We start from the raw sequence: 17,069 nt of genomic DNA on the forward strand, positions 1-17,069 counted from the left end.
AATATAACACCCATTTGTGCAGCTCTGTATGTCTGGGATCTGGAATTCTTGTGTTGGGTTTATAGATTCCGGAGGAAGGATAATGCCAACACTTACTAACTCTAAATTCAGAGTCGTAAAAATTGACCAATCCTCTGCCATTTGCCTTTCTTTCATCTTTACGGTTATTGGTGATCTCCCTGACTAGAACACCTTCGATATTAACATTGGCATACCGGATGATTCAAACTAATTTATTTATGGAAAATTGTCAATTCGAGAAAATACACAAATTCACAGCCAATATCAGCTTTAAGTAAGTAGCCAGCTCTTTAATGAATAAGTTAATGTTATGTGGAATGCAGGCAATACCACATAACAGAAGCTATATATAAGTAATATTTATTTATATTTATTTTATTTCCCCCTCATAACAAAGTAAAAAACCCAGAGACAAGTAAAAACTAAGAAGTAATTACAAAGTAAATAATGAAATAATTATGTAAAATGGAGTAATTTTTTTTACAAAGCCCTTTAAACTTATGATATTCAAACTAAATTTCATCTTTTTAATAAACTATCATATTTGGATATCAAATGCTAAAACAGTTGTTATTTTGAATACATTAACGTGTACCGTACAGCTGCATACCGTACTGTAAATATTACGTGTACGAGAGGACGTAATAAACACCACAAAACAATAAAGAAATTTAAAAAACATGCTGACAAAATTTTCAATAAAGGAAGGAATAAATTGTACCACGTTTTTAGAAATGTAAATCATAGAATGTCTTCTTTATCCTTAAATCTCCGTATATCCATTGATAGAAAAACCCGCAGGGATTTCGATATATGCAGAAATCTCTATCAACAAAAAGGCTAACTTTCTAGCTAAATCCAGTGTTTACAGTATCATTATATATCCAAAGATTTAGTTAATGGCATTAAACATAATAGAATATTTAAAATATTTGGTTGGAGAATAATCTTTCGCAAGCTGGCACCATTTTCTAATCGCTTTGTAACCTTGGGACCAGGAAAGACAGATTTTGCATTTGTCATTAAGTTGACGGGTGAAGAAAGATGAAGTGAACTGATTAGTAAGAAGAGTCCGTACAGCTCTTATGAGTAACAAATCGCAGCGTTATTAATTTATAAAAAGCCAATCAAAAATAGGGATTGTATGAATATTTTAATAACGCGTGGTTAAATATATAAATCGTAGGTCGATTCGTCCTCCTTTCGAACGTTGCGATAAGCTAATTTAAAAAAAACCACACCCAATAAAAATCGCCGTAGCGAAGTAATAAGTAGATTTGTTTGTAAGCAAATGGTTGGGAATGGAGAAAAAGTACGGGTGGGAAGTCGTCTTTCGACGATTTCTCTTTTTAGAGAATACGTAAACGTTGTTTCGGTCGTTTAGCCAAAGGCACGCGGAACTCGGTCGGGGGAAGAAAGCGGCGCGAGGGGATAAGCGCAGATGCGCGCTGCCGGGGAAAGAACGCGGACGGAAGCTATCGGGTTTCTCGGGCAGGTGGTCGAGTCCCGTTCTCTCCGGAACGCCGCCTCCCCCTTCCGTCTCCCGTCCCGACCGGAAGTTACGTCAACGTCATTCGTTTGTGTTTAGGACGCGATTGCCGTCGTCCCGTCCTTGAGTCTATTCCGCGGACGGAATTCCGGAATCGTTCCGATCGAGACGCTTCCGGGTCGGAGGGGAAGGGTCGGCCGTATCCGGTTTCGGCGGGACGCCGGTCCGTCCTCGGTGGCGGCGCGCCCTCCCACGCGTCACGTGTCGACGGCGTCCGGGAAGAGGGTCGGCCTCAGTGGCCGAGAAACCTTCGACCGACCGAAGACATGGACTCGACTTTCTGGCAGCGCGGCGTTCGCGACGGAGACGACGACCCTCCGCTCTTCTCGACCCGCGACGACTGGTGGTCGCAGCCCTGGACGCAGCCGACTTCCCTCTTCCATCCAGCCGACCAGCGTCCGGCGCCCGACTCGTCACCTTCTCTCTCACCCGTCGACTCGGCACGGGCCGAAGCCGCTCTCCCCCTCCTCTCCGGTAAGTTTTTTTTTCTCTTCCCTTTCGGGAGATCTCGATGGTCGCCGCTTTTCGCTTTCCAATTTCCGGACGGAACAGGTTTCGATTCTCTTCCCGTCCAAACCAGATGAAGTCAAACGTGGCCACACTCTTCCGGATTACCATTTTCCGTTCATCCCCGAAGTTTTTCCGTCAAGAAGTCGGAATTTCGGTCTCTCTCGACGGCTTATTTTGTACTTTTCTGTTCTTGGGAAGAGAAATAAAAAGACGTTTCTCGAGTCTTTCCGTGGACGATTATCGACGGAAATCGGAAAATGCTCCGGCTCCTCCTCCCGCTTCCGAACGAGCCCGTCCGAGGCGGGAGGCGGCCACCGCACTTTTCCCTAGCACCCACCTCCTTTCCTTTGCAGATGCGGAATGTTTCCGAGCGGAGGGCAACGTTCGGCCCCGAAAAGAAAGGACGGCCTTTACTAAACGCCAGATCGAGGAGTTGGAGAACGAATTCGCCCGACACAACTATCTGACTCGTCTACGGAGGTACGAGATAGCCGTTTCTCTGGATCTGACCGAGAGACAGGTAGGCGCTCCTTCCTCTCGCTCCTCCTCTCTTCTCTTTTGCCGCCGTCGGTTACCTTCGATTCGTCGTTCCGCCCTTGGCGTTTTTCGTCGAAGACGGGCGTGACGCAGCGGCGGAACCGCCTCGTACGCGGATGAAGCCATTAATTCTTTACGGGGATTTTTGTCGCAGACGGAAAGGTGAGGTCGTTATCTGCGGAAACGACTTTTAAGTTCTGCCGAGTATGAAATTCGACTCCTTCGTCGGTCTTCGGGTGGACGGACAAAAAGAAACGACCGCCGCAGTTCCACCCGAGAAGGAGGGTGCGGTTCCCACCGCGTTGGGAAAGAGAAAGAATCGACGGCGATTCATCTTCGTTGACCCCGGAGAACGGAAAGTGCCGAAAGTTTTTCTGGTCTCTGTAGAGAGGCAACGATTAAATTTTTCTATCCTCCCATTTGATGAAGACTGCAGATTTTCACCTCGTTTAGGTCCTTTCTTCGCTACTTACCCTAAGATTGTCTTCCTTTTCGGAGAGAATCGTCGGCTCGAAATTTCCATTCTTTCTCTTTAATTAAATTTTCAAACTAAAAATTTTTTTGTCAGAATTACAATTCTTATTAATTATCAATGATTTATGTATCATTAAGTATGCGCGTTTATGTGACGTTTCTGTGGACTGGCTACGACAGAAATTCGCGTGTTATAAAAATTCGAAAGGATGGATCGATCGACGAACGAAAATCTAAGGAAAAAAGTAAATAATTAATTTCGGTCTGACTTATTGGTCCTTTGGTTTTAATAGTTTCTCGCAAACTATTTCAATCGACTGTTTAAGGCAGTGTTTTTTAACCGGGGTGCCGCGGCACCTTAGAGTGCCACGGCGCCACGATTGGGGTGTCGCAAAGTTTAGGACCTTCAGGCATTTTCATTGAAATTTACTTAAGTGTAGTTCAGGATAACTCATTGTCAGTATTTCGACAAAATTGAATGGACTTAAATTTTGATTTTGAACACGTAGAAACACTATTTTTGCATTAAAATGTTACTTCAAACTGTCAATTTTTAAAATTTTTTTTCCCGGAGAGGGAGCCCCCTCCCTGGACCCCACTCCAGCGTTGCGCATAATATTCGTTTTCGCAAAAAAATTCATCTGCCCTATTAAAAAGCCCCCCTTTTTCAGATTCTAAATCCACCGCCGGTCAAGGGTGCCGCGACTTTTTATTTTATCAATCAGGGGTGCCATTCAATGAAAAAAATTGAAAAACACTGGTTTAAGGTCTAGCCGGGCTAAGCGCTCTAATCGACTCGTTCAGAACGTAAAGTTCGTTGATCGAGTTACGTTCGAGAACGGTAACGATTTTCGTTCTTCTACCGTAATATTTGTTTTTAATATATAATGTCTGTAGTACGCTATTTATATAACAATATTATCAATTATTTTCTGTTATTGATGTTTTGTTTTGCCGATAGTCGTCGAACCGTAGATTGTTTTTATTCTATAGGCCGTATCCGAAGAAACGAACGGCAGAAGACAATCGAAAGTGTTTCCCTGTATTTTAAGACACTTATTCGATATCGTTTTGACGTTATTGTCTATTTTGACGGTAAAAAAAATTAAACCTGAGATTCTCAATGTCAAGGCGAAAGAAGACCGGGGACGGGCTGCAGCTTGGGATCTGAGTGAAATCCGTATAATATAATTTTAATTACAAAGTCTAGAGAATTAATTTATATAATTTCGAGTGCGTAGAGACGAAAAACAGAACGTCTCGTCAGAAGTAAAGAGGTGCCTGGGAGCATTACGCCCGATCTCGTCCCTAATGATTCGTGTCTCAATAAGGTTAGACGTATTGTTCCGAGAATAACAATCGTCAAAAAAGACTGATATTTTATAGGACAAAGGATTTTTTTGAAAATCGCTAATACCGACTCGACCGTTCCTTCGTACACTTGTATCAAAAACACTCGTACTTTTATTAAGATTATCTCATAAAAATTTTATATACGAATTGCTACAAATCTCGGCATTCAGTTGTATTTTCGGACAGTATGTAAATGTTTACAGTTGTGATCCGATTACAATCAGGTAATGCCATCAGAGTGCCTTAAAATCGCTAACCCAGTATCCTATAAAAACTTCATATTGGCTCACTGTGTACAGAATTTTCGATGCACCTGTTGTTTGGAGATCTTCGAACACCAGGTTGCCTGTATACGACACAGTCAAAAATATTACGGTGTATCATCGGTCATTCTGACAGACACCTTTCCATAGTCATGTCGTTCGGATCTAACTGTGAGGAGGTGTGGGACAGTGGATACACGAGGGCATACATAGACTACACGGAGCGAAGGGCTACGGACGCCCGAGACAGACCACCAGGACAGATGATCGTCTATCGTGAGACAAGCGCGAACAGCTGCAATGATATCTTTTCCACTATCCAGAAACAGGTGTAAACTTTGCTATAAAATCTTATCTTTTCTCTTACCGTTGGCTGTCAGACGACTATCAAAAGCAAATTTGCATGCACTGCGACCTCTGCTCATCACCCCAACATTGCCAGCTTCGTTTACAGTGGTGCCATGACAGAAAAATATGCACTGCACGGACTGGCAGTGTCTTTAGCGAAAATTCTCTGTTATATTTGGGCGACTAATGGACGACCACCGTGTTAATGTGGAGGACTACTTCAATCCAACTTTATTGTTAACCGGCACTCCCAATCTGGCCTGCTGGTCTGGAGAGCCGTCTTGTGCGAAGTCGGTCACTCCTAGTAATGGTATGAGGGACGTACTAGGGGTGACCGATGTCATTGCAGCTGTTCACGCTCGTGTTATTTTTTTATGGCACAGAGGTACTGTACGTTTGGTAAATCCTGTGCTCTCGTGTGTTGCTTTTTATGGCACGACTACAAACAGCCCTTTTCCACCAAACTAATACTCGGCGACACATAGGATTTTCTAGGAATTTATCCGTCACTTTGCCACGCTTCCCGGTTCCAAGTTTGTCGCCCATAGAACATTTGTGTGACTAAATGGGACTCCAGCTTGGGCTATATACGAGTGTGGAGAATCTGGAGCGGCAGTTACAACATCTGTGGGTTAATCTGTCGTAGGATAGCATATAGTGCCTGAACAACTTCATGTTTGATTGTATCGTTGCATGTATCCATACAAGACAATACCTTGCAGAACAAATCCTATAAGATATCTTACTAAAAGTCCCTTTAAATTGTCTGTTGTTCAGCCGGAAATTATTTCCTTTTTATGATGTTACAATTTTTTATCACCATCATGTTGGCATTAATAAAGTTTCTTGCCATTGAAAATGTTTCCTTCTTGATGCGTAACTTTTTTGTCAATGAGTATGTATACAGGGATGAAGCTGTTAGGGGTTCGGGGTCGACTCGCTTCCTCCAATGTCGGCAGATTCCGTTGAATAGTCGACAAAGTCGCTCACTCCAAAAAACACAATATATTTTTTTGGAATGATGAAAGTGTAGAGAAGGGGCATATAAGAATGGGGGCAGGAGAGCCAACCTCATTAACTGGCACTTTGCACGAACTGTCGGTGCCAGCCATAGAAATCAATCGGAAAAATCGGTCTCCAAGCCCTAAATAATAGATATCCGTATACAGGATATTGTATTTTCTATTTGAATATTCTTATACGAACAGAATATTATCCTCGGATACGGCAAGATAACTTGCATTTATTTCGTGTAAGTTAAATAACAGAAGTTCTAATAGAGACTCGCAGTTATCGAGTTTACTATTTATCGTCGTACGATGAATTTATTAAAATATTTATTATTAATTAATAGATTACTTATTCTAGTAATTAATTATTATAGCTTATTTATTAGATGGAAACCTTTGAAATCGCAATAGATCTTCTCTCGTGTCATACGCGTTAAATGTTACGCTTAAATCCAGCACTGGTGTGGCCTAGCCATACAACGTTAAACTACTAACAAGTGGAAGAAACTAGCTGGGATTTTGGTAGAGGCTGATTTCAAGCCTATCTATCCCGTTTTCTTCCGATAGGTGTACGGAATGTAATCTCTAAGTATGAAGTTGACATCGGCCTGAGGATGGTCACATCATCCGTTTCTGTGACCGGGCCGTGAACATAAAGATCCGCATACCCTCTGTTACCGATACGTCTTTATTGTGGGCCTTGAGGGATTATCATTGACTGAACTATCGCAAAATTCTCCAAAATTACAATTAGACTCCGACCTCGATTATTCGGATAGGGCCATGCGTCTTGGTCATTTCGCTCATCCGGCCGGCTCATCTTCTATTTTATTAGGATGACGTACGCGACTTTCTAGAAACTGACATACTTACTCTCGTTTGTAACGGTGATCGTGGATATAATTATTTCGTTCGTGTTTTGTTTTTTTAGATAGAAATGACTAGATTAGGTTTAATTTCTGGGAAAAATAAAGTCGTGGACTTAACAATTTCGATTTTTATAAAGTATAGACGGTGGTCTAATTGCCAACAAAGTTTTCTAATTAACACGAGAAACTCCGTTGTATTTTAAATTATTAAACATTGGGGGAAAACTTAAAGACGTATCGTTTATTATAAGTTTTAATAAAGATCCGAACCGATTTTTTGTAACTCTAAATCAGCATTTCGAGAAAATCTTGCATGGAAAGATAGCCAGAGGTCGAGATCTATTCCAGTTTCTCTCTGTCTCCTTTCGGTTGCCAGGAGTGGCTTACCGAAAGAATTAAGATTTAAAATTAAGAATTTCATCTTTCCTCCCGTCCGGTAAGCCGGGCGGGAGGAAAGATGAAAAGTAATAAAAATGATTTTATCCGGTATTTACAGTGGCACTATCTCCGTTCTTATATTAGGCTTACACGCTTAAAACAATTGCCATTGTTTACTCACAGTTATGTCTCTTTGGATTCCTAGCCGTTGCTACGTTAATATTTTTGGTTTGCCGGACGTTAGTGTTTTTCTAAAATGTCTTTGTCACAAATATGGTTATTATTCCAGTACAGTTTTACATCTGTTATACATACACCAATGAATACTAAAACATAATTTACGCGTTATTAAATTTTAAAAGTCTCTAACATTGCTTAAACGGCTCCTTTCGGAGAGATATAGGCCTATGTCTTTTTAGTATATTTAACACAATTGAATCCGTACGCGCAATGATTACATTTAAATATTCGGCGCTGCGATTATTGCTATTTTCCGTCATGCCCCGAAAATGACGTTAAATGTCACAAAATCCTATTACTAATCTTCTATTGTGGTTTAATTAATTTTTAAAATAATAACTAGTAATATTTACTTATTCTATTATACAAGATAATATGCATTTAATTATCAGTAAGAGATAAAGATGGGAATTTCAAGCCTTTTCGTCCATATTTTTACTCTTTAAAATAGGGAGAATTAAATACGACTCTTGTATTCTTCCTCGTCATCTCCGGGAGCAGAATTAGAATCCACGGGGACCTAGACGAGAAATTCGGATGAAAACGTCGATTCCCGTTCCTCGGTCGTGTCTCGGGGAGTAATTTCTTGCATTTTTATTTGCATTTTTTAATTTCCAGGTCAAAGTTTGGTTCCAAAACAGGCGCATGAAGTGGAAGAGGACGAAGAACGCCGTGGAGGCGACAGCGAGAGATCGAACGGGGGGACGACAGAACGTCTTCGTCTCCGATCGGACGTCGATGGAAGACTCGCGACCGGAAAACTTCTCGCTTTCTTGAACGACATTTCACGCTTTCGACAAAATATTTCGGTGCCAAAATGTACAGAACAGACGACGACGCGTACGTGTCCGATCGTTTACCTACGGGACGTTCGACACTTTCAACTCATTTCTGTCGATGTAAGATTGCGTTAAGAACCAATAAAAGATGCCTCATCCGATCTTCTTTCCGTTAATAACGTCTTGTATATTAATTTCGATCGTAAATAATCGAGTCGACAATTAAAGAAAAAAGAAAAAAAGTAGTTCGATCAATCGATTTTTAAATAATTTGTTTTCTGACATTTCACTAAAGAAAATTCCCCGCTCGATCGGCGGTCCTTCCCGGTGTTTACCGAGTTACCGCGACTCATCAATCAGACGGAACGGGACGTTACCCAGACTTCGCGGTTCCGTCATCCGGGGTCGTCCGACCAGAAAGAGAAAACAGAAAAGAAAAAAAAACAACGACGCCATGTGGCGAGTACCAGGATGCGGACGGCCACGCGCCAGATTCGGGTCTGGCGTCCACTCGTTGCCTACCGGCTACCATCCCGGATGCATTTTTTCGGGGGTGGTTCCGCTTCCGAAGCGATGTCGCGTTGGCTTTATTTTCCTTCGGTAGAGTCTCTCGGACGGGCGAAAAACCAGGATAAGGGGAACGAGGAGAAGCGCCCGGTGGGTGGAAGGACCGCACCTGCGACCATTATTTACTCGTCGAAGCATCTGCGGCTGCCATCGGGGGAGGACGGGTGACGACGGACGACCCTTCGACGCGTTTCCGGGCAATTAGCGGACTCTCCTCTTTTTCTCCACGGGGTACAAGCGATCACTACGCGACGGTCGCGACGCGTTTCTAATTATAAGTGATTTTAAAAACTTTTTATTTTATTAAAGATTTAAAAGAATTTGTTTAATAAATAATTTAAACGTCCTTGTATCAAAATCCCGTTGTTGTTAAACGGATCCAGATTTATTTATTTTATTACAATTACTGAATAATTATCTTACTGGAACGAATGTCCGGCGACGAGTTTATCGTTCTACGACGCAACGCGTAGCCAGGCGTAGACACAAAAATGTATTATTTGTGAGGATATTTATTCCGTTTCGATTTTACAGACTAAACTCGTTTGTCAATCAGTTGTCTGACGCGCGTGGCAAAATAAACAGGAGAATGTAGGCCTACATTTTTGATCGTCCCCGATTCTATGCCACATTTTTCTGGATTCAAATTGCTTCTCTTATAGGGTATTTTCCGTGTTGAGCGTGCCGAAATGCAGGTTTTACAATGAAAATATCCGTTATTTACCGCGTCGATCAATCGAAAATCCTTTTTTTCGACATTAGAAGTTGGCATCCCTAAGTGTAATCCGACTTATTTTTATTTCGCTTGTTTGTGTTTTTTTTCCTGGTCTGTCTCATTCTGTCCTGTGGACATTTTTTTTCCAAGTCCCTCGTGGGTTCGGCAAGGCCCAGAAAGGGAGAGGCAGAGTGGCAGTGCCCGATATATTCGAAACGGACCGCCGGATCGTGTATTTAAATAGAATATTTCTTGCCATAATATTATAATTATTAGAATGTAGCTAATATTTCAAACTTTAAACTTCGATTGCAATTTATTTTTTAATATAATATTTTCGTGGTGCAATAGCTGCCTTACACGCTGTTAAGGCTTTGGCCTTTCGCTTGGGGATCCGGATCGAATCTAACCGACAACTACCCAGGATTTTTCATGGGCGATCTCCCCTTAACTACTAAAAAGTCTCTCTTAGCGGTCACAGTCGGCAGTGTCAAAAATGAAAAATCCTACCCGATTCTTACTACTGCATGTATACGATAGACACGAGTGAAATGTGTGGTGGTTCACCGTAACAAAGACCCGCAAAACTCCTTAACAGAATTCATCTGATGCCTAGAAAAAAACATCTACTCGAGTCCCTCCATGAGATTCGCTATCCCTTTCCTTTTTTCATAAATATATAAACATCAAAAAAGCAAAACACATGGTTATAAGATTAATTCGCAAATATGTGCCACAGTATAATTATTTCTTACAAACATATTGTATGATTATAATGCTTTATACAGAATACTATAAGTTTTTACAATAATGCATATGCTTGTTCTACAACGAAGCATATCATCATTTAACTTGTGTAATAATAAGTTAAATGATTAAAAACGTACGGCAACTAATGTGAAAGACATTGTACGACAGGAGAAAGCAAGAATATGCCATGAAATTTAAAATTTAGCGTAAATTTTAAACTTCATAGCATATTCAGAGCAGTCAAAAAACCGCAGGAATTTTGTCGGAAAATGGTCTGTTTCGGTTGCGTCGGGTATCGTTCCTCACCACCCGGTCGTCCTCATTATGGGCTTGGACGAACCCATTACGGATATCGATTTAAAGACCCACTTGGTGTCCATAGGGCGGGGAGTCAAAAAATTATAAAATTCCATCCGAATTCAGGCGTCTATCGTGTGTCGAACAAATAACACATCTGAAGCTGAGCACAGATCAAAATTAAAGTTCGCGAATCGTTTGGAAACTGAGAATTGCTCAGGACCATAACATCACCAAAAATCTGAATACTTGAGAACGGCTCTCGGCATTTTACGAGTTCGTCAAGATTTCACCTTTTCATCTGTTTCCTTCTGAATTCACACGCACGTGCTTGTAATTACAATAATTGCTAGCCAACAAGTGTTTGATTATTTTTGATTCTAGTACTTACGCCCATTTAGCGGCTGACAAAATGACGATCATGCCCATTTTATGGTAAAGCAAACTTACCGTAAAGGATAAATAATCAACGAAATACGCAAAAATAAATATCGAATCGATAACATTTCTATTTTCAAAGTGAGTATTGTAAACTACCTTAAGTTTTACCTCCATTTGCAAGTTTCCAGTGGCAGCAGCCAGCAATAGCGGAGACGTTCAGCGGCATATACAAACCATAGTCTTGTTTCCACTTTCACATTTCTAGAGATTGCGGGAGCGGTGATACATTTACCATGGAAACAATCTCAGAAGGCATCGTTCTTCCAATTCTCCATGCCGCTAACGAAAATTCCGATGTGTCGAATATTTGCCGCCTCTGTTAAGATTCGTCACTTTCGATAACCAATAAAGTGATAGCACATGTCTGACGACAGAACAATAGAATGTATCTCGCGCTCGAAAGTGTGACAGTGCATCCAATTGGCTGATGTATCATCGTTTCAAATAGTCTTTAATGGTTGCCAACGCTACTACTTTTGAAGAAATGTTATAAATCTTCGCTGCTGCCGCTTGAAACTGGAATTCAAAAGTTATCACGTTACTGGCTATCGAAAGCGAAGTCTGCAAATCGCTAATGTTTCCATTCATACAAACTTTTTCCACAATAACCGAAGCTATCGCTCAACGTTGCCGCTGGAAACTTTCAAGTGGAATTAGGGGTGTGGCCCAAAATGGCACACTTAACAAAATTTACACACAGAGACTAGGAATTTTAATTTTTTTTTTTTTTTTTTGTAATTGTTACAGAGGTTGCTGCATACCTCATACTCTGAGCAACAAAATTTAAGCCTTTGGTATGTCCTTTAAAATAGTAGTTCATTTTAAAAATCAATTACGTCATTTTTCCCAATGGAAAAAGCAATGTAAGAGAAAGATAATTCAATAAAAGAAATCGTAGGAAATATCAGTGTAAGCTAATACTAGTCTAAATAAATATTCATTTAAAGCAAATGAAGAGTTAGGCTTTATCGTGGCACATATCACGTCCAAAACCTAGTGTCACGTCAAACATTAGCGTATGTGATTTCATTTCCCACGTGTTGCATTGAACCTATTTCTCTCTGGAACGTGATTCAGTGAAAACAGTTCATCGCAATAGTGCACGCAACATCATTTTCATCTTTATCTTGGCCTTCACGATCTTCAGAGTACAGATGGAGCTTTTTTCAGTTCTCGCTTGTAATATTTATTTTCGTGGAGAAAATTAAGTCTGGTGGGATTAATGTCTAACTGCGCTTACACAGCAAATCACGAAAATATGTATTCTTCGAGAGTACTTCTACTGCTATTACTTTTATGTAATATTATAGACCATGGTTTAATGTACTACATTATGTAACTTACCATTGCATTTTTATCTTGCAACCTCCTACGCAATATGGTTTCGGAAGCTAAAAAATGATTTTGCTGCTTCTGTCAATCAAACTTTCTAACTGTAAGGATTGCAGCTTACTTGTTAGTATAAAATAAATTTTTATAAAAAGGTTCGGAAAACATTGTCAAACTTTCCAATTGAAAGCGTGAAATCCCAATCGAAAATTCCTGCGTGTGACTGCACGACGGCAAATGAAATAGTATGCCATTTCGCCCTAATCCATTTTCGTTTCCACATCGGCTTATTAGACCTAAACACAATGCTTTTATGAAACACTTGATGAGACAGACTGACGGACTTCCTTCATTGTATCGCCGAATAACAACGCGATGCGATGTTAATGTGTAGATTAGGACAGTCATAGATTGTTCAATGTGACGCGATTTACGAAAAAATTATCGGAAACAAAGCGGTTAATAAGATAAAATTTATTAAGAATATTTCGAAAGTTAGAACAAAATTTTATAAAGGTAGACGCACAAATAAAGAAGACGAAAGTATGAAGTTCATTTCTATCCGGGTACAGAGGAAGTTCCGTTTCGCAATTAGCGAAAACGATAAATTACGACAAAAGGTAAAAATTACAAAAACTGTACAGTACATTGGTTAAAAAACGGCATTTTTAAAATATTCTTTGGCACCGTACAAAACTATTTACAAGGCCAAAGCGAAAATTTTCGAAATTAGTATATTTGCCCTCGTCGTTTTATTAAAATAGCTTAACTTTTATTCCAATGACGACGTAATTACGACCAGAAGCCGCGCGAATCTCGGAAATATAAAAATTTTTTTTTTTTGGTTAATGTTACCCTAGGTATACAAAATGGCGGCTCGTCTCTGATTCCAGCAAGGAAACAGTGGGGACGCACGTTCTAACCTAACCTATTCTAATAAATTACCATAATTATTAGCTAATAATTTGGTTGCTAATAATTACGGTAATTTATTAGAATAGGTTAGGTTAGGTTAGTTAGAACGTGCGTCCCACTGTTTCCTTGCTGGAATCAGAGACGAGCCGCCATTTTGTATACCTAGGGTAACATTAACCTTTTTTTAAAAATATATTTTATAGAATTAGACTTTCGTAACACGACCGGAAATTTATAATATAGATTTAAAAAATATTTTCTGCTTAGAAAAATAAATTTCTAGCCTGGAATAAGAAAATACGAAGCGCTGACCGATATGTTTGTTGCCGATTATTTCGACTTAGAATCGCGTACCGTATTTACATTTCGGATAGAAAGTGGGCGCGTATCAAAGAAAATTTTTGGACGGATGACTATCGAAGCCGCGACTAAAATGGTCCCGTCGACGAATGAACTGTGCTGAGCAAATTTTCTTAAGTCGATTCTCGAATCACAAAACTGTAGTCGATGCCTTCCCCGACTTTTCCACTTATTTGTACTTTCCTGACAATAGTTTCTTCTTTAAACACTCCTCCGCGCATTCCGATCGCGACTCCGATCTCTTTCGCGTCGTTTACAACACCAAACGTAGCCAAGTCGCGGCTAAATAACTGGGAGGGAACTCGGTCACTCGGGAATTTTCCGTTCTTCTTCGTTATTTAAAAATTATTATCTTGAAAGTTGGTCCTGAGAGACTTCTGTCGTTTAATCGTCGCTTGTTGATTATTTTTCCCGTTGGATCCGTTGGCGTTGAAGTTGTTGACGCGTTCGTCTACGTAGATGTTCTCCACTCGAGATTTGGCCAAATTGCCCAAAGTGGTACGTGGCTCGGAGTTACGACGCTTTAGAAATAAATAAACGGCTGCCGCTCCGGCCAGACATCCGACGATGAAACAACATACCCCGGCAGTAGCCACGTAACCTGCGTTTACACCTCCGCCGGACGATGAAGTCCGACTCATTCCTGCAATATAAATAAAATAATCAAAATCTTAAAGAGAGTTTTCGAGTCGACTTGAAATAGGTTTATAATTGTAATACACGAAATTCAATTCAGTAGTAGCTAGGACTTTCCCATTTCCCATTCCCGAGAAATTGCGGTTTAAAAGTATTGATCCCCGGTTCCTGAGAACAAAAGACGAGCGAGCCGACCACGCCGCGGTCTTTCGTTACTAGACGGCATTTCTGTATAATGTCCAACTTTCTAAATAAAATTAAATGCAGAAATCTGCTTATAGAGCATTCGGTTAATGTTCCAAAATGGCGGCTCGTCTCTGATTCCAGCAAATAGAAGAAAGGAAACAGTGGGGACGCACGTTCTAACCTAACCTAACCTATTCTAATAATTTTGTTGGTAATAATTATGGTAATTTATTAGAATAGTTAGGTTAGGTTAGAACGTGTGTTCCCTCTGTTTCCTTTTTTCTATTTGCTGGAATCGGAGACGAGCCGCCATTTTGGAACCAACCATAGGTAACATTAACCGAGCATTCTATACACTTAAGGATAGCATTGCTTGTTTCATTTTTCCATCTCATTTCCTTCAAAAAATTCCACGTATTTTCACCCGATGGATTTTGACATGAAAAGAAAGAAATAAAACGATTTAATTTTAATATAATCGCGATTTAAACCTGGGGCCGTATTCTGGTCACCGTCTCTAGTCTCTCGTCTCTCACCAGCCGGTCGCTGATTGGCTAATCCAAACGAGTAGCCAATCAGCGACCGGCTTGTGAGAGACCAGAGACCAGAGACGGTGACCAGAATACGGCTCCTGCTTTAATGGGCCTATGACTTGTAAACTGTACTTTGCAGTCGCGAAATATAATTTGACCCGACCATATTTAAAATTGTTTCATGTATTTTAATTATTTCTTGCCTAATTTATTCGTTTTATTTCATTTTAATTATATATAAACGAGCCTCCCGAAAATTTCTCTCATTTTCCGGATTTGGGGACCAAGGAATCCTGGAAGCCGAACCCCAATACCAACTAATAGAATAGTCTCTTTCAATGTAAAAATAGTAATAAAAACGTCCAACCTATTTGTTTACATTATATCATCACAAAGTAATCCAAAGTCATGAATTGTTTTATAAGATTACAAAAAACATTTTGAAAATTGTGGGAATTTATTTTCTTCTGATAAAACAAGAGTTATTCATGAGATAATTACAACTTAATAATAATTTTTTGATATTTCAGTACTATTACTCTTGGTCATAATTCTGCAACAATACACTAGGTACAAATGAATTATTTTCTTTAGTTAATGGTGTCTACTCTTAAATGGAACTTTATTTTAGAGATTTTAATTCATTAATGAATGTTTAAGTTGAATTGGAAAAACAATACATTTAAGAAAATACTAAATTCATAAAAGTTATAATAAAACAAAACTAGAAATTATTAACAAAGTATTTAGTAATTTATAATGAATAAGTTTTATTGGCTATTAATTGCATGAAAAATTCGATTTGGAAAATACTTTACTTTCATCCCTTCTATATTCTTAATTTAAAAGTAAATAAAATTTATCATAAGCTTCTGATTCAAGAATATTATAGGCATGTAAATATATAGATTTTATCAACAAGCAAATTTAAATAATATTCAGACAGAATATTCAGACTTTTAAAGCCAATAACAACAGTCCTGTAGCCGAGAATAAATTGTTGGGGAGGCTAGAGAGAGACAAGCTGAAAACATTGTGACTTACAGCACTAGGTCTATCTACTGCAGTCTATGTGTAATAAAAAGTAACAGTTGCTTAAGTTTACACGATGAAAGCAAAGCGTATATTAGTAAACTGCACTGCCAACTAAGCCGAGGGCCTTATTCATTTCGTACTCTCCTGTAGCTATGACTCTGTATACTAATTAAATATATTTATTTTTACTCTAATCATACAATCTACTGTACAATTGGAAAATTGATAAATTAAAGAGAAGCACAATAAAGGTAAAACTATATGTTTACTATAAAAATTTGAATTTTTAGAATTATATAAATATTGTTTTAATATGATCTTGTAACAATAGTTGTAATATCAAAAAATTATTTATTATATAATTATATTGATAGAATCTTACCGATTTGTCCCAAAATACAAATTCGAATTTCTTTATTCAGGCCTTGACACTGATTAGGATTCTCTGCAGTATATTTACATTTTCTTTCTCTGTACTGTTCCTTTTTTTCATCACATATTGACCAGCCAGACCATTCTTCCCAACCTGCTAAAGCTAGAAAATGTATTCATTGAATAAATACTGTATATATTAATTTTTAATTTGAAATAAATCATTTCGTACTAAAAATTTTTACTATTTTAATTTCAACTTATTTTAAAGAATATAATAATTTACATATAACAAGTATCTTTACAAAGAATGTTTGTATGTCAATAATATATTTACTTTAATATTTAAGAAATCAAATTTATTTTTGGTATTTGGATCATCTCTGCATCTCTATAAATACTTGGTCGAATGAATAGAAACTGTTTGGTATCACTTAAAAGGTTATGAAATACGTGAAGAGCAAGAAGTCGGCAATGCTCCGTAGCACGCACATATGTTTCAATTTATTTTGAAACTCGACGGTTTGAAGTTGTTCCAAGAAAAGGCGTTCCGAATTTGGAATCCTGTTTTGAATTAACCTGAAGCAGACCTTGGGTGAGGA

The 17,069-nt window shown here is 39.0% G+C and overlaps 2 protein-coding genes across 2 annotated transcripts in view; one reads left to right on the forward strand and one right to left on the reverse strand.

Annotated features, from left to right (window-relative positions):
* The first annotated feature begins 1,503 nt into the window (after nt 1-1,503).
* LOC136970622 (homeobox protein MOX-2-like) lies at nt 1,504-8,492 on the forward strand. The gene is made up of 3 exons (XM_067265068.1): nt 1,504-2,044; nt 2,434-2,600; nt 8,171-8,492. Exons 1-3 carry the CDS (start codon nt 1,837-1,839, stop codon nt 8,327-8,329), a joined length of 534 nt encoding a protein of 177 aa, XP_067121169.1. The 5' UTR covers nt 1,504-1,836; the 3' UTR covers nt 8,330-8,492.
* Nucleotides 8,493-13,669: 5,177 nt separating this feature from the next.
* LOC136970621 (semaphorin-5A-like) overlaps nt 13,670-17,069 on the reverse strand; it is a 47,999-nt gene continuing 44,599 nt past the window's right edge. Inside the window, exons 18-19 of the mRNA XM_067265067.1 lie at nt 16,478-16,630; nt 13,670-14,348 (exon numbers count right to left, since the gene is read on the reverse strand). Coding sequence (XP_067121168.1) covers nt 14,044-14,348; nt 16,478-16,630 — 458 coding nt within the window. The 3' untranslated portion in view covers nt 13,670-14,043. The remainder of the gene's footprint in view (nt 14,349-16,477; nt 16,631-17,069) is intronic.

The sequence above is a fragment of the Centruroides vittatus genome, unplaced genomic scaffold (assembly GCF_030686945.1).
Source record: "Centruroides vittatus isolate TY-2023 unplaced genomic scaffold, ASM3068694v2 contig_2066, whole genome shotgun sequence".
Taxonomy (NCBI): Eukaryota; Metazoa; Arthropoda; class Arachnida; order Scorpiones; family Buthidae; genus Centruroides; species Centruroides vittatus.